The sequence below is a fragment of the Typha latifolia genome, chromosome 12, assembly GCF_019914945.1.
Source record: "Typha latifolia isolate L0001 chromosome 12, TyphaL0001v2, whole genome shotgun sequence".
NCBI lineage: Eukaryota > Viridiplantae > Streptophyta > Magnoliopsida > Poales > Typhaceae > Typha > Typha latifolia.
In genome coordinates this window covers 8,534,206-8,554,671 of record NC_133097.1, presented here as the reverse complement: position 1 = coordinate 8,554,671, position 20,466 = coordinate 8,534,206, and the positions used below count along the sequence as shown (strand labels likewise).

The 20,466-nt window shown below is 37.5% G+C and overlaps 4 protein-coding genes across 5 annotated transcripts; all 4 read left to right on the top strand.

Moving 5' to 3' along the window:
* The first annotated feature begins 536 nt into the window (after nucleotides 1–536).
* On the top strand, nucleotides 537–3,309 carry LOC140798888 (B3 domain-containing protein Os05g0481400-like). 2 transcript variants are annotated; one of them, XM_073152972.1, is made up of 7 exons: nucleotides 537–783; nucleotides 1,497–1,562; nucleotides 1,761–1,859; nucleotides 2,033–2,067; nucleotides 2,157–2,328; nucleotides 2,428–2,634; nucleotides 2,872–3,309. In XM_073152972.1, the coding sequence occupies exons 1-7, from the start codon at nucleotides 712–714 to the stop codon at nucleotides 3,055–3,057; spliced, it is 837 nt and encodes a 278-aa protein (XP_073009073.1). In that variant the 5' UTR covers nucleotides 537–711; the 3' UTR covers nucleotides 3,058–3,309. The 2 variants fall into 2 exon arrangements, with proteins under 2 accessions (XP_073009073.1, XP_073009074.1); XM_073152973.1 differs by having other exon boundaries at nucleotides 635–783; nucleotides 1,497–1,588.
* A 917-nt stretch (nucleotides 3,310–4,226) lies between these two features.
* On the top strand, nucleotides 4,227–7,493 carry LOC140798511 (putative BTB/POZ domain-containing protein At3g08660). Its single transcript, XM_073152363.1, has 4 exons — nucleotides 4,227–4,346; nucleotides 4,709–4,775; nucleotides 5,017–6,162; nucleotides 6,613–7,493. The coding sequence occupies exons 1-4, from the start codon at nucleotides 4,261–4,263 to the stop codon at nucleotides 7,147–7,149; spliced, it is 1,836 nt and encodes a 611-aa protein (XP_073008464.1). The 5' UTR covers nucleotides 4,227–4,260; the 3' UTR covers nucleotides 7,150–7,493.
* Nucleotides 7,494–8,301: 808 nt separating this feature from the next.
* LOC140798428 (26S proteasome regulatory subunit 6B homolog) lies at nucleotides 8,302–14,379 on the top strand. Its single transcript, XM_073152244.1, has 6 exons — nucleotides 8,302–8,888; nucleotides 10,323–10,553; nucleotides 11,618–11,776; nucleotides 12,439–12,591; nucleotides 13,065–13,148; nucleotides 13,919–14,379. The coding sequence occupies exons 1-6, from the start codon at nucleotides 8,391–8,393 to the stop codon at nucleotides 14,051–14,053; spliced, it is 1,260 nt and encodes a 419-aa protein (XP_073008345.1). The 5' UTR covers nucleotides 8,302–8,390; the 3' UTR covers nucleotides 14,054–14,379.
* Nucleotides 14,380–16,230: 1,851 nt separating this feature from the next.
* On the top strand, nucleotides 16,231–19,841 carry LOC140798852 (uncharacterized). Its single transcript, XM_073152937.1, has 5 exons — nucleotides 16,231–16,438; nucleotides 16,535–16,650; nucleotides 17,564–17,684; nucleotides 18,027–18,995; nucleotides 19,194–19,841. Exons 2-5 carry the CDS (start codon nucleotides 16,601–16,603, stop codon nucleotides 19,611–19,613), a joined length of 1,560 nt encoding a protein of 519 aa, XP_073009038.1. The 5' UTR covers nucleotides 16,231–16,438; nucleotides 16,535–16,600; the 3' UTR covers nucleotides 19,614–19,841.
* Nucleotides 19,842–20,466: the final 625 nt, after the last annotated feature.

The window sequence follows — 20,466 nt, the reverse complement described above, 5'->3', positions numbered from 1 at the left end:
CAACCACACACTATATCCTCTTAGCTTAGTTCAAAATATTTAAACTAAAAATAAAAAAATAGAGTTAAGCAATAAGTTCGAGACTTAGCCTCAAACCAAACAAAAGCTTTAATAATTAGCTACCGGAATAAGGGGGTATCCGAATAATTTGGATATCTTTATCTCATTTTTAATTGAGATAATATTATATTGTAGCCTAGTTCACAACTACACACTATATTTTCTTAACTTAATTCAAAATATTTAAACTAAAATTAAAAAATAGAGTTAAATAATAAGTTCGAGACTTAGCTTCAAACCAAACAAAGCCTTAATAATTAGCCACCGGAATAAGGGGGTATCCCGATAATTTGGATATCTTTATCTCATTTTTAACTGAGATAAAATTGTAAAATATCTTATTAGCATCTCAATGACCAAACGGGTAGGAATTTGCCATAACTCCGATTAAATTATACGGCATATATCAGAGAAAATGGACGGTTATTGATCAATCTTGATATGACATAAACTCTCGATTTGTACAGAGACACACCGAACCCCATCGGTTTTAAAATCTCTCCTCTTTTTGATAAAAAATGCTCAAAATTTCAAACTTCTTTTTTTTTAGTGGAAATTTCAAACTTCTTCTTTTGATGGCGTCGTTGCCCAAAAAGGTCATTGCATAGAGAGAGAGAGAGAGCGAGCGGGAGGAAGAAGAAGAAGGTGAGCATGACTACCGAGCAATGCTCCTACGAGGAGGCTCGCAAAAAGAGGGTTCTTGAAAACCTGAAGCACCTCGAGGTAAGTTTTTCCAACCGAAACGAACACTTGAATTCATTTATATTTCTCATATTGTATGAAATAATGGATCTTGTAATAGATTTATTTCCTACTGGTAGTAGAATGGAATTCAAGGATGTGGATTATACGATTTCAAAATTTTGTATTTCCTCTTTCTTGGCAGCTAATTGTACTACATCGTTGAGCAATTATTACTTAGGGTTTTCTTTTCTTCAACGGAGCTGCATAAGAGAGTATGCGAGAAAGTAAGAATAAGTTAGAATATTTGTTTAAATACAAGGCAAAAGGTCAATTTGAGGAGTATAAATGTTGGATGAAATCAAGCAGAAGGGAAAATATGATAACATGGCTGCAAATAATTGGATATTTTTGGGAAAGTGTTATATGTTTCAGTATGGATAGTACTATAGGATATTACCACAGAAGTATCTATTAGAGAACAATTTTGTCAGTTCTCTGTTTAAAATATTTGACATGAGATGGGTACCACTTTTGTGTTCGATTTGTTTTTATTTTTCATGGGGGCTTCTGGATTCAGGTACTTTGTTGAGCTTATATTTTTTCCAAAGGTATTTCACATGCATCAGCAGCTTTGCTTTAGTCCGATCTGAGCAGCACAATATTGTTAAACAAAAGAAATTTGATTGCTAAATAGTTTTAGATGCTAATTTCTATTTCATTTATCTTAACGGTATTGTTTTTTGCTTGATAAGGATTTAGGAATTTCGAAGATTTCGAAAAGCTTGTTGGAAGTTGCGAAGTGTGAGTACAAGCTACTGGTGAGCATAACATGGATTGAATGAATGTGAGAAGCTCTGTCCAAATGGATAAAATTGGAAGGAATTACATAAGTTGATTCCATATTTCTTCCTTTTTTTATCTTTTCCCCCTCAAACTACTTTCATAGTTCTCACTTGGAAACAAAACTCTGAAGTCTGAACTTAATCTTTTAAGACAAAGTACATTTTGTTCTACAGAAAACTCACACAAGCCCCAGGTCAAGAAAAAAGTTTGAAATTACTGAAGTAAGACGCTCTTCAAGAGCAAGAAATCCTGCTCCTTCATACCGCGATGAGGTAAGTTTCTGCAATGGTACTTATTTTAGATACTGTGCTATGTTTAACAAGCTTTAATCTCATACTGTGTCATCTGCAACTATAGGTATTCATTTTACATTCAGAAATTGATTATCAACTTGTGTCTGTCATGAGGAAGATAGATTACTAAATCACTTTAGCATTTTTATCAGGTTGATGATATAGATCTTCGTTCATACCGTAAAAGGTAATGCTCTTCAATTACAGTAATTGATTAATACTTCATCGGGTTGTTATGTTACTTACCGACTTAACCAATCTATACCTTTGTACCAGATACTGTAGGAGTGATCAAAGTGGCAGAGAATATACTGGAAGAATTGCTTCTTATGAAGAGCAAGTTTGTGCAGTAAAGAAAGCAGAGGAATTTCAAAGTAGGTTGGATCTCAACAACCCATCATTTGTCAAAACCATGGTTCGCTCGCATGTATCCAGCTGCTTTTGGCTTGTAAGTTGTCGGTCCTGTATGGAGAATGAAATTTTGATCTATTCAAATAACAAAACTAAGAACTTATGTTTGTGGGTAATTATGCTGCCATGTCACAAGGGTCTCCCATCGAAGTTCTGCAAGCAGCATCTACCTTCAAAGGAGATGAAAATGGTTTTGGAAGATGAAAATGGTTTAGAATTTGATGCCATCTACATAGGGAACCGAACAGGTCTAAGTGGTGGATGGAGAGGCTTTGCAATGGAGCATAACCTGGAAGATGGGGATAGCTTGGTATTTGAGTTGATTCAGCCGGACAGATTTAAGGTTCTGACATAATGAATCTACTGATCTTTGCCTTTTGTCTTCTAAATTTTGCACTTTGTTCTCTCCTATTTATACCTCATGACATGACAACTTCAGGTTTTGAGACATCTAGACCATCAGTGTTGTAAATTAAAACTTAAAAGTAAAAAATAACTCCTGAAAAGGAGTAAATTTTCTCAAGTATCATTTGCTAATGAATCAGAGGTGACAATAATTGATCTTCTTGTACCATTGCAGATTTACATTTTAAAAGCAATCAATAGTGAGGTTGAAGATAGTGATGACCAAATTGCTGACATGGATACGAAGCAAACAGCTGAATCAGCAAAAGCAGAAGGATCTGATGGGGCGAACTCACCTGTTTCTCAAACGCCTCCTGGATCTTTTAGGAAAGCTCAAAGAGATAGAAAACGTCGGCGATAGTAGCCTGCTTAGTTATAAATGATGACTTTCTCATCATATCAGGCCATTTTGATTTGTTTTGCTGGCCTGATCCTTGTAAAACATAAAGACATCGCCTGCTGATCTTCAAGTTGAGGTTAAGTTATATCGATTGAATGACACTGAGATAGGTGGAATTATATTGCCATGATGCAAAGGGAATGTTGTACCACTGGTTTTGTGGTTACTCTTTATATAACTCTTGAGGCAATTCCAGCATCCTATTATGTCCAAGCTGTTTTCAGCTGAATTTATCAAAAACAATCCTTTATATCCTAGCCAGTTAATATTTGTCATTCAACTCGTGCATTTTACTTTTATTGTCTCAAAAATACCTAAGCTTAATTTTACTCAAACAGTAATTAATAGAATAACAAATATTTCATTACTTCTGAAAAGAAAAAAGAAGCTAAAATACTCCTATTTGATTTTAAAATCTCGTCCCCAATTTATTATTATCTTAATCTTAAAAAAAGCTTATTTAAGGGTATTAAGAGTTACTTATATTTGTAGTTATCTTAACTCATTTATACAGTATTTTACAATTAACGTCAAATTTTTTTTTGAGATATTTTAGGTAAAATATAGAAGTCGATTTATTAATTTTCATATGGTCGAATATAAACGATAACAAAAAAAAAATGATATTTTTGAATGATTTACTTGATATCTACCATTAACCAACCACCAATGGAGCATGTGGAGAACAAATTCAATGTACTTCTGTATGGCCATGTATGTGAGATTATAATTTCAATCACATGAACCCCAACATGAATGGACCATTCAAATGATTGACGACCAACATTAATCTTCTGATATAGGATCCTCTGCATCCCCAGCTGCAGAAGTTACTCCATCCTAGGACAAGTTGACATCCTCTGAGAGGCGAAATTTCCTACACTCTGGACTGCAGGGAATCCATTCCCAACAACCTTCTCTCCCACTCCTAATAGTCCATAGACCAAACCTGACATAATACCAGTCCAGTACAAAGCCTTTGTCCCCCAATGTCTCCCACTCTCCCAGTAGTTCTAACGTCTCGGTGGCAAAACCGTAGATAACTGTCAAACTCGAGGCATAAATTATAACTCGCTTTCCTCTTTTCCGTTTCCCTCCGCTCTACTATAGCTCGACTTCCGTTACTCTCTCTCTCTCTCTCGCGCGTTCTCTTCTCTCTCTCCGATGGTGGCGAGCGAGAACTCTTTCCCCTACCCTAGTTCGAAGCCTTCCATGGTTTCTCCTCGCTTCTGCAATCCGATTAGCAAAAGGTGGTCTTCTTATCTTTTTTTTTTTTTTTGTTTCTCTCTTTCTTTCCTCCCATTTCTGTTTTGATTTCATTAGCTTCACGAGCAGAAGAGATATTTGGGCAACTTGATTTCCTTTTTGTTTAACTTGAAATGCATAAAAATTTGGTAAATGCGATTTTATATAATAGAAATGTGATTTGTGTGTGTGTGTGTGTGTGTGTGTGTGTGTGTGTGTGTGTGTGTGTGTGTGTGTGTGTGTGTGTGTGTTTTGTTGCTCTACTAAAGCTTAACTTTGGTAAGTTTGATCTGATGATAGTGTAAGCAATGATGTCGATAATAGTTTGCTACATTCTTTTAAACTATTATGCTCTATTTTTATGCAGGGTATTCTCAGATGTGGCTGGGGATTTGACCATATATGTGGATGGGCAGTCATTTTTATTGCACAAGGTATTCACAACCTTGCTAACCAGTTTCTCTATGTTATTGATTTTATTTTTTTAGTTTATCTTTTATTATTAAAAATATTTATGGTCCATTTTGCTTCATTCAAGTTTTGGCCAATCCCTTTTTCTGATCTCATACAATGCCAAATAGTTTTGTTTTGCCAAACTCACATTCAGGGTCATATATGTTTCATAGAGATATATTGAACGAATTCATGACTTGACTTTTATATGTGCTTTTATAGTTCCCTTTTGTTTCACAAAGTGGGAGAATTCGTAAAATGATGGTGGATTCTGGGGATCCAAATGTTTCTAAGATGGATCTACTCAATGTACCTGGAGGAGCCCTTGCGTTTGAACTTGCTGCGAAGTTCTGTTATGGTATTAACTTTGAAATAACCACTGCTAACGTGGCCCATCTGCGATGCATCGCTGAATATCTAGAAATGACTGAAGAATACCAGGAGGATAACCTTATTGCTCGGGCAGAGGCCTACCTGAATGAGATTGTGATGCAAAACTTGGAGAAGTGTATAGAAGTTTTATGCACATGTGAGGGCTTGCATCCTTTGGTGGAGGAAGTCGGAGTCATAGATAGGTGTGTTGATGCTATCGCAATCAATGCCAGCAAGGAGCAATTGGTTTCTGGTTTGGCTCGTTTAGAATGTGATGATCAATCTGGGATGCTGAGAATGAATTGCCAAGATTGGTGGGTGGAAGATTTATCGGTACTAAAAATTGAGCTTTATCAGCGAGTTATATCTGCTATGAGGAGAACAGGAGTTAGATCAGACAGCATTGTCACATCATTGATGCACTATGCTCAAACATCTTTAAAGGGTATCAAAGGTCGTCAAAATTGGGATTCTGGTGTTGTTATAGGGGTCAAGCAGAGAGTAATTGTGGAAGCTCTTGTGGATCTCTTAGCAACGGAGAAGATCACATCAGTTCCTCTATGTTTTCTGTTTGGAATGCTACGGATGGCAATAGAGGTTGATGGGGGCCTTGATTGTAGGATTGAGCTAGAGAGAAGGATTGGTCTCCAACTGGAAATGGCATCACTTGATGACCTTCTGATCCCCTCATTTCAGATGAATGATTCAATGTTCGACGTTGATACCATCCATCGCATAATGGCCAACTTCTTACAAAGAATTGAAGATGAAGACTCTGAAGAGTCCTCACAATGTGGATATGAATCTGAAGGTCTTAAATCTCCAAGTCACAGCTCAGTCTTGAAAGTAGGAAGACTTATGGATGGATATCTTGCAGAAATTGCACCAGATCCATATTTGAAGCTGCAAAAATTTATGGCAATTATTGAGCTCTTGCCAGATTATGCCCGTACATCTGATGATGGGATTTATCGGGCAATTGACATATATCTAAAGGTAATTAAGGACTCTAATCCTATCTATTGCATAGAATTGTGCATCTGCCTGTGCATACTCTCTTTTCTCCTTTACAATTTTGGTAGAGCCACTTGTATCATTTTCTTGCATTTTGAAAGGCACACATCATCTATTTTGCTTGTAAGTTAAAATAATATGATACCAGATTTACAAAAATTGTAACAGGTTCTGGCGAGATGTTTTTAATGCTTTTGCGAACTGTACATTGGAATAGATTATCTGTTCTTCTAGTGGTGGAAAACTGATTTTTTTACTTCCTTGAATATTCTCAAATAGAAAAGCAAAGGAAAAAAAAAATACTACTTACAATACTAATTCTTAACTGCTATTTTCATGGATTCATTTCCATATAAACTGTCAACTATTATCTTCTTGAAGATCATTTTTTGTCTTTCGTTTTGCTTGACCAAATTTGACGGTCCTTATCAGGCTCATCCATCTCTGACGGATAACGAGTGTATGAAGCTCTGCAAGGTCATAGACTGCCAAAAACTCTCCCAAGAAGCTTCCAACCATGCAGCCCAAAATGACCGCCTTCCTGTCCAGATGGTCATCCGCGTCCTCTATTTTGAGCAACTCCACCTAAAGTCAGCTCTTTCAGAGAGTTCTGCTGATGGTTCATTTTCACAGAGGCTTATTGGCAGCAGTGGTATTCCAAGTACTGCAGTCTCCCCCAGAGACAACTATGCATCCTTAAGAAGGGAGAACCGAGAACTCAAGCTCGAGATATCTAGGATGCGCGTAAGGGTCAGTGAGTTAGAGAAAGAGCATACCTTTATGAAGCAGGGAATGAGGAATGGTAGGTCAGGGGAACATGGCAGAGATTTCTTTGCATCCATATCTAGAGGTATCGGTCGAATTGCAACTTTTGGTCCTAGTGCTAGGAAGCAACATAAAAGTGCAAGGAATTTACAAGTATCAGAAGGGAAGAAGAATGGGAGGAAGAAGAGAACATCCATTGCATAAAATGATAATTGACAGGTCTAACATTAACTCAGTCCTGGAGTAAACACAGCTAGGAAGTTTCATCCTGGAAGTCACTTGTCTACTGCTGTAATTGGTTTAGTTAACAAAGAAAGGTGCATCTATCTGCTTCCAGATTTCTTTGCCATATATTGTTAACTAAATTCACACAAAAACATTAAGAAACAGCCCCCTATAGCTGTTCAGCAGCATGAAGTAGATCTAGTGATTAAAGATTCACTACTATGGAGCAGTAAGCTAGTATTTTGTGTCAAGCCAGTGTTGCTTTAACTGAGATCTTTCAAATATTGGGTTTCTGCTGCTCTATAATACTTGAATCATTCATATAGTGACTGTTTTTTCTTTCCGCATTTCCTTGTGTACTTTAGTTCCAAGACTACCATCTTTGAAAGCCTGAGAGCTCTCTAAATCAATATAGCTGAATTTGGCCAGCATTAGGAGTAGCTAAAAGCTACAGTGCAAATTGAACTTGAATATGAACCCTTCCCCCCAGCGCACACACACAAGAAAGAAAAATTTGCGTTTGTTCTTAATTATTTATTTCTATTTAAGTATTTTTAAAAAGACTTAATTATTTACATCTAGATATAAATAAATTATGGAGTTTATATGATTTTTTTTCAGCATGTGTATCCCTCCAAAAAAATTATATATATATATATATATTTTTATGTATAATGTATACCCTTCGAAATCCATTGAAGTTACTTTTGACACCTGTAATTTAATAGCTTAATATTAGCAAACAAAAGGATATGAATACTAATAACTGAAATGAATATTTGGAAAAAGGAATAAGAATATTTCTGTTGTTTTAATAAAAAGTTAGCGGTTTAATACAATTAAGGAGCCGTGCCAAAAAAAAAAGGATTTCAAGAGTATCACATAATCAAATGTTTCAAGATATATATAAATATCAACTTTCGAAAAGAATACATAAAAATATGAGATTTTAGAAGGGTATATATGCTAAAAACCCAAGATTATTTGTATTTTAGATGATACTAGTTGACTACGAATGCGGATCCGCCTGAAGACGAATAGGCGACGTTTAAATCCAGATCCGATACAGATCGGATCTTGGTGTTGGACTGAGTGGATAATGCCCAACCCAACCCAACCCAACCCTCTCTTGCGCCATAAGAAATCAATAAAACTAAACACCCATTCTTATTCGACGCTTCGTCTTCCATTCCATTCTCGCCTCGCACCGAGCGGTAACGATGGCGGCTTCTGCGATCCCCCTCGACCCGAAACCCACACCAATCCCTCCCACCCTTCCCCCAAGCTTCCCCGCCTCCGCCGCCTCCTCCTCCTCCTCCGCCGGCGACGACGAGGACGATCTCTACGGCCGCCTCAAGTCGCTCCAGCGCCAGATCGAGTTCGTCGACATACAAGAGGAGTACGTTAAGGACGAGCAAAAGAACCTCAAGCGCGAGCTCCTCCGTGCCCAAGAGGAGGTCAAGCGGATCCAGTCCGTGCCCCTCGTCATTGGCCAGTTCATGGAAATGGTCGACCAGAACAATGGAATCGTCGGGTCCACCACCGGATCCAATTACTATGTGAGGATTCTGAGCACCATCAACAGGGAGCTGTTGAAGCCGTCGGCCTCCGTGGCGCTCCATCGCCACTCGAACGCCCTAGTAGATGTGCTGCCGCCCGAGGCGGATTCGAGCATCTCGCTCCTTAGCCAGTCGGAGAAGCCCGATGTCACTTATAATGTGAGTTTGAAGGGTTTTGGAACTCTAGAGTTTGCTTTCTTGTTTAGATTGTTGAAAGTATGGATCTTATGCGATTTGGGATCATCTCTTTGTGCAATTTTTGGTTTCTATCGAATTTGGGCAACCACAGTATCTCCCTCGTTAAGCTGGTCGTGAGGTCACCTATAACTTGCGGTCGGGACACGCAAGAAACCCTAGACTTCGTTTCGTGACCCGCGCTTCTTGAATTTTTGGATTTTACTTTAAATTTGTTGATTTATTTAGGGTTTGGGTGGTTTGGTATCATTTCTTGACGGAATGGCATTTGATTGTTAATTGTAGGAGTGACTTTTTTTTTCTTACTCCCCACAGTTTGATTTAGGTCGTCTTCTTTCGATATGTTAGGGTTCGGGGGTGGCTTGGTCTTAATTGCTCGCACATTTGCTAACAGTGGATTCGTAGTTTTGGGATTAGGAGAGAACACAATTGCAAGACGTCCAATCTCTTGATCTATTTAGTTCGATTACCTTTTCATGTGCTCTCGTGACGAGGGATTGATGCAATACATAATGAAAACTGTTTTTAAGCGTTGGTGTTATAGTTTGCAGTGGAGATCTTTGATTTTCTTTCCTGCATCTGAAGTAACATCTGGATGATTTGGTGATATCTTGCTCTTAATTATTTTTCGCAGTTAACTAGCCTAAGTTGTGAACTGTTTTGGTTTCTTTTTAAGTGACAAAGACAGAAATATTACTTACTATTGATTAGGGATGATATTCATTATATAAGATTATTGTTGCATTACTAGTTTGCTTGGTTTAGAGTGGTTTATCAAGATGTAGTTCTTCTCTTCATGTGTTTTCCGAATATAGCTTCAGTAGTATTTGTTGTACAGTTCTTAGGCTGTTCATCTTGACGCATGATCTCCGACCCATAGCTATGCTTGTGGAGAGAAGTTAGACAACATGTAGGACTTTCTTATTGCAAGGAGTACTGTTCTAGTAATTCAAAATGTTGAAACACAGGGCAAAGTGGTAGTGTCAAGAAATGCTGTAGAAATGATTAAAAAAGTCTACCTCGTTGAGAGTTATTTATTCTGTTTCTGTTGATCAAAATGTAAATTGAAACCATAACATAGATGGACAAGGGAGGTTGTCATATGGGAGTAAGTTGGGGGTTGATTCTTTGGAATATCTTGCTACTCAAGCAACATGACTGCTTGATGAAGGAGCTACTCTTATGAGCACAAGTGAAGCCATTTTTTCTTGGTTTGGTATGTCTAAGTTTTTATAATCTGAATTATTGCCTGTCTGTTCGAGTGTCTTTCCTGTTTGTTTTCTGCAGATACTTCACCGAGTATATTGTTTGATCACCTTGTCATTTTCTTAGCATTTCCAAAGGTCTACTTGAATAATGGATTGGCTTGTCATCTTACTACTTCGATTTCCTACCCAGGATATTGGAGGCTGTGATATTCAAAAGCAGGAAATCCGTGAAGCTGTTGAATTGCCTTTGACTCATCATGAGCTATACAAGCAGATAGGAATTGATCCCCCAAGAGGTGTTCTTCTGTACGGCCCACCAGGCACAGGCAAAACCATGCTTGCCAAAGCGGTAGCGAATCACACAACTGCAGCTTTTATAAGAGTTGTTGGATCAGAATTTGTTCAGAAGTATTTGGGAGAGGTAGTTACTAATTAAGCTTTCACACTTTTGATGTGCTTTTTCATTTTGGATTTCCTATTTCTGTTTGTTTCTTTGACTCAATGACGATAATCATGAATAAAATTGTTCCAACAATCTACTACAGTTAAAATAAGTATAAAAAATTCTTCTAAGGTTCCTCAATGAACATTAGGACTTTCTTCTCTTGCATGGTTGTATAAGTTAGGCATTTGCTACACCATTTTATCCCCAATGTTTGCAAATAACAAGTTAGGTGATCATTAGTAAAGAAAACAAAAAGGAAAGACATGTTAGGTGCCAAAAGAGTATATATATATATATATGGAAGAGAGTTGCATACATATGAGGGATTGAAATTGTACTCATTTTGTCATCCAAAGTCATGGTTGTGGGAGTTGAAGCTATAGAAAATATTTCTTATGGTTCATTGGTTCTAAAGGTGCCATCATTGTCCTAGGTCCAGCCCAACTTTCCATACTGTCTTGGATGCTTGAGACAGCTACTTGTGAACTTGTGCTTGTCATCTTAGATGGTTTTGTGTGTAAGTAAAGTTATGCTAGTATTTCCTAGCTGCTCCAATCTGAATCGCATTTATGATTTTTGTTTTCTGTGGGCAAGGGTCAAAATAGGAGGCTGAGCTTATTTATCATGTATTTGTTTGAAGTAGACCTTGTTCTATAATTTTAGTAGCAACTTGGTTAAGTAGAAACAATCTTCTTTTTTTGAGAACAAATCCAAGAAGATGAGTTTAAATGTGGATATGAGATGGGAACAAGCTAGGTACTCCTTGAACCACAAGGTAGATGCCACACCGCGCTAATCACCAGGACAGAGGGAAAGGAACAAAAAGGGGGAAAAGGGACTGGTTCTGCTTCTGCTAGAATCAGAGCTTAGGAAGGCTCCTAGTATGGCTGATTCATCTATGATTAAATCCAACCATTTTTTTATAGAATGAGAGAAGGGCCTAGATATTTTCTTATGCATTTCTGACACCGATATACATTTTTCCTTGAGGTTCTACTGGATTTTTTTTCCCCCTCATACATTAACCTCTTTATTTTCAGGGTCCAAGGATGGTTCGAGATGTCTTCCGTCTTGCTAAAGAGAATGCCCCTGCAATTATCTTCATTGACGAGGTTGATGCCATTGCTACTGCACGTTTTGATGCTCAAACAGGAGCTGACAGAGAAGTTCAGCGTATACTCATGGAACTGTTAAATCAGGTAGGATTATTAACTGTTGCAAAATGAATGCTCCCTAAAAATTATACATTGTTTCCTCTAATTCTTTATATAGCTTTTCCTTTCTACGTGATGATGTGATTGAAAGGTGACATGAATTAAAGAGAAGAAAGCTGTAGGAAAACTAAATAAAGCTTAGATAGACCATTTATTTGATTAAGTAAATGGATTGGGCTTCCTCCATGTTCTTCTCACATTCTTACGTTTATGCTTTCTTTCTTGCAACCCTTTATTTGGTCTGTTCATGTTTAATTTGTTTTATAGTATAATATTGGGTTCTGATTCACATCATCAGTTGGTTTGTTCCTCTGTTTATCCACCATCTTCTAGCTATGGATGTCGGGAATATACTGTTAATGAATTCACCTTATCTCTTGTTTGGGATGTGCGACTCTGATTTTTGTGCATTTCCTGGGGTCGTTAAAATTAGGAAAAAAGTATGTTAAATGAATCCTCATAAGATTCACCCTTCCTTTTTATCATCGTGTTATGTGTGTGCATATTAATTTTTTTTTTTTTGTTCAATTGGTTGAGTTTGGGGAATAAATGTTTACTTTGTGAGCCTTAATTCAGCATGGAGTTTCTGTGCTCACATCTTGCTCGGTTGCATGCTCTTCCTATAATAAGATGCTGGTTGACTGCAGATGGATGGGTTCGATCAAACTGTGAATGTGAAGGTCATAATGGCAACAAATCGAGCAGATACTCTAGATCCTGCTCTTCTACGTCCTGGGAGACTTGATCGAAAAATTGAATTTCCTTTGCCTGATAGGAGGCAGAAACGGCTAGTTTTCCAAGTAAGTTATGCAATCGGTATATAGTACTACATCCTGTTCCTTGTGAGATATGCTCATCTGATATCTATACAGGCATTCATATGGCTTCTTTCAATCTTGGTTTCTTTTTTCTTATTTTGGTCTGGCTACGTTTACTTTCTTATCTCCCTCTAGTCCATTTTCTACATATATTGGTTATTAGGTATATTAACTATGTCAGTAAACAGGAAAGACACAACTCCATTCCGGAATTTCTCAGATTATTACTTTCCATGAATTCATGTGCAACATTGCAAGTATCTTCCCTCATTTTCTGTGTTTCTCACTTTCTGAAGTTTATAAAAATTATTTAGATATAAGCACACGGATTGCAATACTACTTAGGGTCATATATTAAAATTGGTGAAAAACAAATAGATGACTTTCCTTGTTAAGTTGTTTTCCATGATTGCTAGAAAATTGACTATCTCTTATCCTTTCTGGGTTGGCTTCAGGTCTGCACTGCTAAAATGAATCTCAGTGATGAGGTTGACTTGGAAGATTATGTTTCTAGACCAGACAAGATCAGTGCTGCTGAGGTGAGTTGCTCTTGCATTTCCTTTCTTTTCAAGTGGAATTTTTTGTTTTTGGATTTTCATTCTCACCATTCTTGGAAACCTAAGAAATGAGATTAAGGATGTACATCTCCCCCACCCAGACCTTGCGGAGACAGGAACCCAGTGCACTGGGATGCTCTTTTTGACCATTCTTGATTGTGATGAATTGGTTTCATTTATCCTACATAAAACTCCGTTTCAAAATTTGCTAATCTTCTCCTCAATTGACTAGATGGTAAAGGCTTATCTTTGTATCTTAGAGGTCATGGATTCAAGTCTCAGGAACAACCTTCTCAGAAATGAGGCTATGGCATGTACATCTCTCAGACCCCTTGTAAAGCAAGTGTCTTGTGCACTTGGAAAGATGCTACGATATAGAGAAAAAAATCCATCAGGAAAAATAATTCCAAACTTGTATGTTTGAAACTAGATTGCTAAAGCTTGGTTATAACTACGATGGAAATCACTACCTATACAAACCTCTCATTTCCTAGGGAGGATAAAACAGATTTGATCACATGTTAATAATAAACATAGATCTCCCCAAAGGAAAGGTAAAAATGGACAGCTCTCTGTAGTTTATTTTAGGCAACCTCGAAAGAGAATAGAGGTTCACAACTGTTGATGCAGCAGCAAATTATGAAAAGCCAATGACATGCTCCCATTCATATGGAGGGAAAGAGATTGGATCATTGTGCTTGAACCCACAATTGCAATCAATGATATTTGATAATTTGATGACCTTTGTGCAGATTACTGCGATCTGTCAGGAAGCTGGGATGCATGCTGTCCGCAAGAATCGATATGTCATTCTTCCAAAGGACTTCGAGAAAGGTTATCGGACCAATGTGAAGAAGCCAGAGACGGATTTCGATTTCTACAAATGAGGGCCTAAAACTGTCTCAGATACTTCTGTTAACTTTTTAGTTCATACTGAAAATTGCATTAAGTTAAGATTGTGAAGACGTCTCTATTTCCAGCCTGATCCAGATGAGCAACCTTACATTCCAATCAGGTCACTGATGCCTTGTGTGAGTTAGCTATATGGCATACTGATTTGATTACACTAAACCTTGTACCAAACTAAGATTTGATGCTTCCTCATGTAACAACTTTAGCTTCTCTTTTATTTTTTTTAATCTTGTCCTTCCATAATACTTCTCTCGGTCATGACTCATTGAATTGGAGGATCACGATGTTTGCCCTTTTTCCACTATTTGGTCCATGGTCGACCAGTTACGATGGTACTCTATAATCGAAAGAATGCATGTCCGTGGTTTTATTCAGGTTTTAGTGATGCTTCATTTGGCCTGGTTTATAAAGATGCTGCATTAACACGTATTTTAAGCACCACTGTTTTTGATAATAGTTTATTTTTTTAATGTCTATTCAATTATAGTCGATGTTAAAATACAGTTTCGCCGGAGAAAGCTAAAGAGAATTTTATGTTATTGAAAGGGGATATGATATATCACTTCTTTTACTGTAATTTGGTAAGAAATTTCGTAGATATATATATTATTCCTGTTTGTATATATGTAGAATCTACAAATACATTGTGTTTACATATTTTATGTGATTATTTATATTGTGAGAGGAAGTCCGTATACAACATTATGCTGATTGACTAGTTCCCAACCACCGGTCGCTGAGGGCTTCGCACAAATTATGCAAGGAAAGCCTCGAAATTGATGGATTCTCTTTTCCTTTTTTGGTAGATGCAATATTTTAGTTCAAGGAACTTCCTTGTGAAAAGTCTATGAATTGATTGATATATCTTAACGCTAAGCTCACTTATGTCAAGTTGTCTTAATTAGTCTGTTTAAAAGACTTGTCATTGTATAGCTTTTCTTTGCGCTCCACGTGTCCATCTACCTTTATATTAGCATCATCCTTTCAACTGAAGTTACTGAATCCGCAGATGCTAGGATGGAAGGCATATTATAGAATCCAAGTTGGCTTATTTACTGCATAGTTGCTATGTAGTTTAACATGGTAAATTGCATACAAAAATTCCAACGAACTGATAGAATATTGGAGGACTTGGTGTTCCCCAAAGATAGACGCTTGAATGGATCACATCATATGATTAAGATGGAATGTGGAAGTGGTTGAGTTGAAGAAGAAAAAAGAAACAAAAGGGCGGCTAAAAAGAATAGAAAATAAAACTTGTACGAGCAATTAGTAATACATATAATAACTTGTTTCAACCCAATCAAATCCTCAATCATATTAGATGAGTGTTCCCTTTTGGTTTCTTTAGGATGAAATAGTTTTTTTTCTGCTGTTAAACAACAGTAGAATTTTTTTTGGGCCGGTCAAGGACTTAATTTATTCCAATCTTTACAAATATTGGTAGTCTGCCCTTTTCATGAGATCGAACATGGACGAATGAAAGATTTCCGATATTATTTAACGGCAAAAAGTCGGAAATCTTTCTCCCAAAGGGTAGTAGTTATCTCTAAAATTAAACTTTTATATATATCGTTTAGATGAAAAAATTAATGCTTTATATTACTCTTTGCTATACGGGAAGAATGATATAAATAAAAGTTCATTGATAGTTTAATTGTAGCTAAAATTACACGGTTGCAAAATGGCGGGTTTCTAACTAAACTAATTATTATAAATTTTATTTATCAATATAAATTACTTTATAAATTTATTATCAAAATGAGTCTATTGCAATGTAGTCTCCTATAAAATATTAAACTCATAAACATTTTAACTCTACAATAGAAATTCTACCAAAATAAATACTTTTATATAAAAATAAAATTTTAATTAAGCAGCTGAGATACTAATTTAAACATAGTATTACAAATAAAAAGCTTAAATATTTAGCATTTTAGTATAAGATAAAAATGTCGACATACTCAGCGGTTAGGTAAAAATATAAAATAGTTATGCGTTGAGTACAGTAAAAAACTAATTTTATTAATAAATTTGAATAACAATCTACTTTAGTAAATAAAATTTAAAACTAAGCTAGTTTGATCGAAGCAAATTTTAGTTTACTTTTACCGTACACGGTACATTCGCCGACTTCCGCAGTTATTCACTTATTCCCATAAAGTACACGCGTCCATCTCCGTCTCTAACTCTCTTCTTTCAGGAGAGAGAGAGAGAGAGAGAGAGATCTTGGATCCGATCGCGCGGTGGAGGGAACGTCTCCGATCTCGATTCGGCGCGAATCGAATCGGAAGCTTCTCGATGGATCGCGGGAGGAGCAGGATGATCGCGTTCTGCTCTCCCGAGTTCTCCACCCACTGGTAAATCCTTTTTTGTTTCCTTGGATTTCTCCGCATCTGATCGTTAGAGGAAGATCCAATCGGACATAGCTAATACGTTCTCTGATGTTTCCGCAGAGGCTAGTGTGGATCAGGGAGTGTAAATTGCTTAATTGGATAGCTCGTTAGAAGAATTAGAGGAGAATGATGGAGGATTTGCTGAATGCTGATCTGGGGAAGCACGATTACGATTGGTGATTACTGTGATTATAAGCAGATGATCTTTTTTTCCTCTTTTTTGTTCAGTATGTTTTACGCGATTTTTAATAATAGGATTGATCTGACATTCTAAACTAATAGATTTAGTATAAAAACAAGATGGCAACGAGAAAATTTTGATGGTATTGATATCTATCTTGATAGTTATCTTAGATCTTGCTCAGAAAGTATTATGTCCGATCCGGTCCAAATCTGACATTAATTCTTATTCTGTTTAGCGACTCTATTAATTAGTTTGAAAATTTTTTACCTGTTTTGATTTGGTTTTAGTCGACTGTGAAATCCCAGTCAAGACAGGTGTTACTGATGAAATCGTGAAGGTCTTATATGATTTACCTATTGAAATACCAACTGAAGGCATATTTTTTTTCTAATTCATTATAATCTTAATTGGAAGAAACTCTCTATTGCACAGTCCATTGTATAGTGCTTTTGTTGGGGAAGTAATTGTTTCTTTGTGGTTGAGAATTTTTTATGTCTCCGTCGAGGATAAATTGAGTTTGAGAAAGGCATACTCAATTTGAGAACCAAGGGAACCTAATCAGTAAGCAGGAAATACTCTGTGGTAGACATGCTAGTTTTTATCCTCACTAACTTTGAGAAGGTACAAACGAATTAACATGACATGGGTCTTTTCAATAATGTGTTGAATTACTGACACTGATCTCAATATGTTGCTTCAAAGGTTATTCACCGTCCTTTCTTATGGTCTACCCATCTTTTGGTTTTAGTCAATTTTTCCTATTTGAACTTTGAAGCGTTTTGAAAATTGCTGATCTTTTCTTTATGTAGTTTCTTTATTTTGCATTATGAGCTGAATTCTTTCTGTCCATATTGTTCTTGATTGAAAAGAGTTAATGCCTTCTTATTTTGATTCTGTGTCTACAGGCTTCTAACGCCTCCTGCAACTCCTCGTGTTCCTTCTTTGGATGTTGCAGAGAATCCTCTGTCTTCAGCCATACCTAAGCGCACTACAACTAGATCATCCTCAACTACAAGAGCTTCAAGGGTATGTATTATTCAGACCGTTAACTATATCAAGGATGTTGCAATGAGTATTATTGCTCTAGTGTACTTTTTGATGATTTTGTTATCTTGTAATATGTTCATTGTTGTGTTTGCGTCGTATTTATTCACTAGGTTCCTAAAACTTGATTCATGACCTTTATGAATATGAGTTATCTTATATTGTCTATGATAGCTGTATTGTGGAGATCATAAAATTATTCTCAAACTTAACTAGTACACAAACATAAGCAAGTGTTTTATATTGTTCATTTATGGTCAAGCTATATGGAGATCAGAGTGTTAATCATTAGCTAAGTGCCCGACTTTCATATTCCTATTGCAGCTCTCTATTTCTCAACCAGAGAATGGACATTCTTCAAGACCAGCCCGAAGTAGTTCTGTCTCCCGACCTTCCATTTCATCGAGCTTCATTTCTAGTAACAACAGAACATCAATCCTCAATACTAGCTCAGTCTCAGTCAGCTCAAGGCCCTCAACACCAAGCAGACGGACTGGAACTCCTTTGACTGCAAGACCCTCGACTCCTGCCTCTCGCCCGATGCCAACACGTCCATCTACTCCAGTCAAAAATCGGCCCGCACCACCCAGCTCTACAGGAGTTAAGACCGGACCAACACAAAATTCTAGGCCATCAACTCCAACCTCTCGACCTCGAATTATCTCCACTTCAATTTCAAGTTCGAATTCTGTAGTAACCCGTTGCAGCTCCCGGCCATCAACTCCCACTCGCCAGCCCATTACACCAGCACCAGCTCCAGTTATAGGCCGTTCCCCTTCCGTAGGGCGGACACCAGTAGCTAGTAGTTTGACATCCATTGGCCGAACCCCAGCTACTAATGGTCGAAATTCAGCACCTTCATCACGTCCAAGCTCGCCAAGTCCACGGCCACGAGTTCCGGTACAGCCACTTGATGTCCCAGATTTTCCAAACAATACGCCACCAAACTTAAGGACCAAGCTGCCTGAACGGCCTATTTCTGCTGGTAGAACACGTCCAGGGATGGCACTGATAGCTCGGGCAACCCATAATTCTGAACCAGTAGCTCCAAACTCGAATAAGAGGCTCTCCTTGCCCATTGTTGCTCGGAGCAAGTTCCCTGAAAATATGTCAAATATGTCAAAGGCTACTTCCCTCAGCAATGGACACCAAGCAAAACCAGCTGCAACCCCAAAGCCTACAGTATCAGAAGCTGAAGGTTGGAGAACTGCCAAGTCAGCTACAGCCACAGAGAGCGGTGGATTCGGAAGGACAATCTCGAAGAGTTCACTTGACATGGCCCTCATGCACATGGTATGTTATTTCTAGTTACATTTGTGATGATACCGACTTTGTCCTAATTCATACTGACAGAAAATTTCTAGATGACTGCTAGCTTTCAAGATATTGTGCGGGCTTTCATTTGCAAAAAATCTGGTGGAGATAGTATATGTTGGATTATGATTTTGGCCTCTCCTATAATGTATTAACTTCCTAAGCTTTGCACTGTAGGACATTCGACAAAACATGGGTGGCATCCGCGGTGCATCCCTCTTCCCTCACAGCATCCGGTCTGCTGCTGCAAAAGGCCGACCAGCTCGCATGTCGGACCCTGGAGTCACTGCAACAAACGACAATGAATTTTTTCCAGAGAATGGCAATAACGCTGGAAGAATTTCTGATCGTTACAATGGAGATATCTCACGTAATACCGACAGCTTATTTAATGAGTCTCCCATCAGGGGAAGCCTTGTGACAAAGGATACTTTTAGCGAGATAGACACGTACGGTAGTTATCGGTATGATGCTATGTTTCTGAGAGAGGACTTAAACAACACCAATTGGTTGCACAGTGTTGATGATAAGTCCGACCTGGGCTCTTTGTTTGATAACCGATTTGAGCCTCTTCCAGAGCCCTTCGGTCCTCTATGATAATTACTCGTCTGTAAAGATATGGTGTTTGATTCTTTATTCTTATCTTCGTGTCTTCTTCATTGCAATTTAGAGGTTGTTCTCTGTGTCCCATGGGTTGCTTTCCTGTTGAACTGGAGTTACAAGTTGGTCACAACTTTAGTTTTAACTTTTTTGTGGAGTTGTTCAGCTCCCAGATTGTTGTACTCAAAATTGAAGTGAAGAGATATAAAAGAGACTTAGTTTTCAGATCTTATTCTCTAAGATTGGTATCAAATTGAGGTTTATGGACATGCCTGTCTATACTGTTGGATCGATCACAGTTGATTCGTGATTCTTTGCTATATTGCTAGGGCCGGGCTCTGGAAATCGAGTGCCATGTATTGAAACATGGGCCAAATGGTGCAGCAGCAGCCAGTGAACCATGGAGTGCCAAGTACACCAAATGCATGAAATTCCTGCAGTCGGAGTCATTAAAAATTTTCATTTAAATTTCAAGTACAAATGGTGAATTGGATGGAAGTTTTCTTAGGAGTTATTTGTCCGGCGATGTTCATCTGGTAAAATTTTAAAAGCTTGACGCATTGATTCCTGCCGTGAAGTGTAAGCATTTCCAGTGCCAGCCCGGCAGCGTCAGACAATAAATACCAAGGAGCTACTAGTATCAGTAGATATTTATAACCCATCTAAACTTTCTAATCCTATAGCAAACTGGTAATAACTTACATGAGATGACAATTCTTGATAGGCAAATCTGGAATCATCTCTCTTACTAAGGATGATAGTATATAACTATATCTAGAGAAAATTATGATTATGTCCTATATTTTTTATTAGTTATAATTGATTTAGAAATATTTTAGAATGTTCAAAA

Bases quoted from the DNA above. Each gene is read 5' to 3' on its own strand.
- LOC140798888 (XM_073152972.1), top strand. From the start codon at position 712: ATGACTACCGAGCAATGCTCCTACGAGGAGGCTCGCAAAAAGAGGGTT. The intron at 2,329-2,427 runs GTAAGTTGTCGG...CCATGTCACAAG, and splicing joins TATCCAGCTGCTTTTGGCTT to GGTCTCCCATCGAAGTTCTG. The intron at 2,635-2,871 runs GTTCTGACATAA...GTACCATTGCAG, and splicing joins TTCAGCCGGACAGATTTAAG to ATTTACATTTTAAAAGCAAT.
- LOC140798511 (XM_073152363.1), top strand. From the start codon at position 4,261: ATGGTGGCGAGCGAGAACTCTTTCCCCTACCCTAGTTCGAAGCCTTCC. The intron at 4,776-5,016 runs GTATTCACAACC...GTGCTTTTATAG, and splicing joins AGTCATTTTTATTGCACAAG to TTCCCTTTTGTTTCACAAAG. The intron at 6,163-6,612 runs GTAATTAAGGAC...GGTCCTTATCAG, and splicing joins CAATTGACATATATCTAAAG to GCTCATCCATCTCTGACGGA.
- LOC140798428 (XM_073152244.1), top strand. From the start codon at position 8,391: ATGGCGGCTTCTGCGATCCCCCTCGACCCGAAACCCACACCAATCCCT. The intron at 10,554-11,617 runs GTAGTTACTAAT...CTTTATTTTCAG, and splicing joins TTCAGAAGTATTTGGGAGAG to GGTCCAAGGATGGTTCGAGA. The intron at 12,592-13,064 runs GTAAGTTATGCA...GGTTGGCTTCAG, and splicing joins AGAAACGGCTAGTTTTCCAA to GTCTGCACTGCTAAAATGAA.
- LOC140798852 (XM_073152937.1), top strand. From the start codon at position 16,601: ATGATGGAGGATTTGCTGAATGCTGATCTGGGGAAGCACGATTACGAT. The intron at 17,685-18,026 runs GTATGTATTATT...TTCCTATTGCAG, and splicing joins CAACTACAAGAGCTTCAAGG to CTCTCTATTTCTCAACCAGA. The intron at 18,996-19,193 runs GTATGTTATTTC...TTTGCACTGTAG, and splicing joins ACATGGCCCTCATGCACATG to GACATTCGACAAAACATGGG.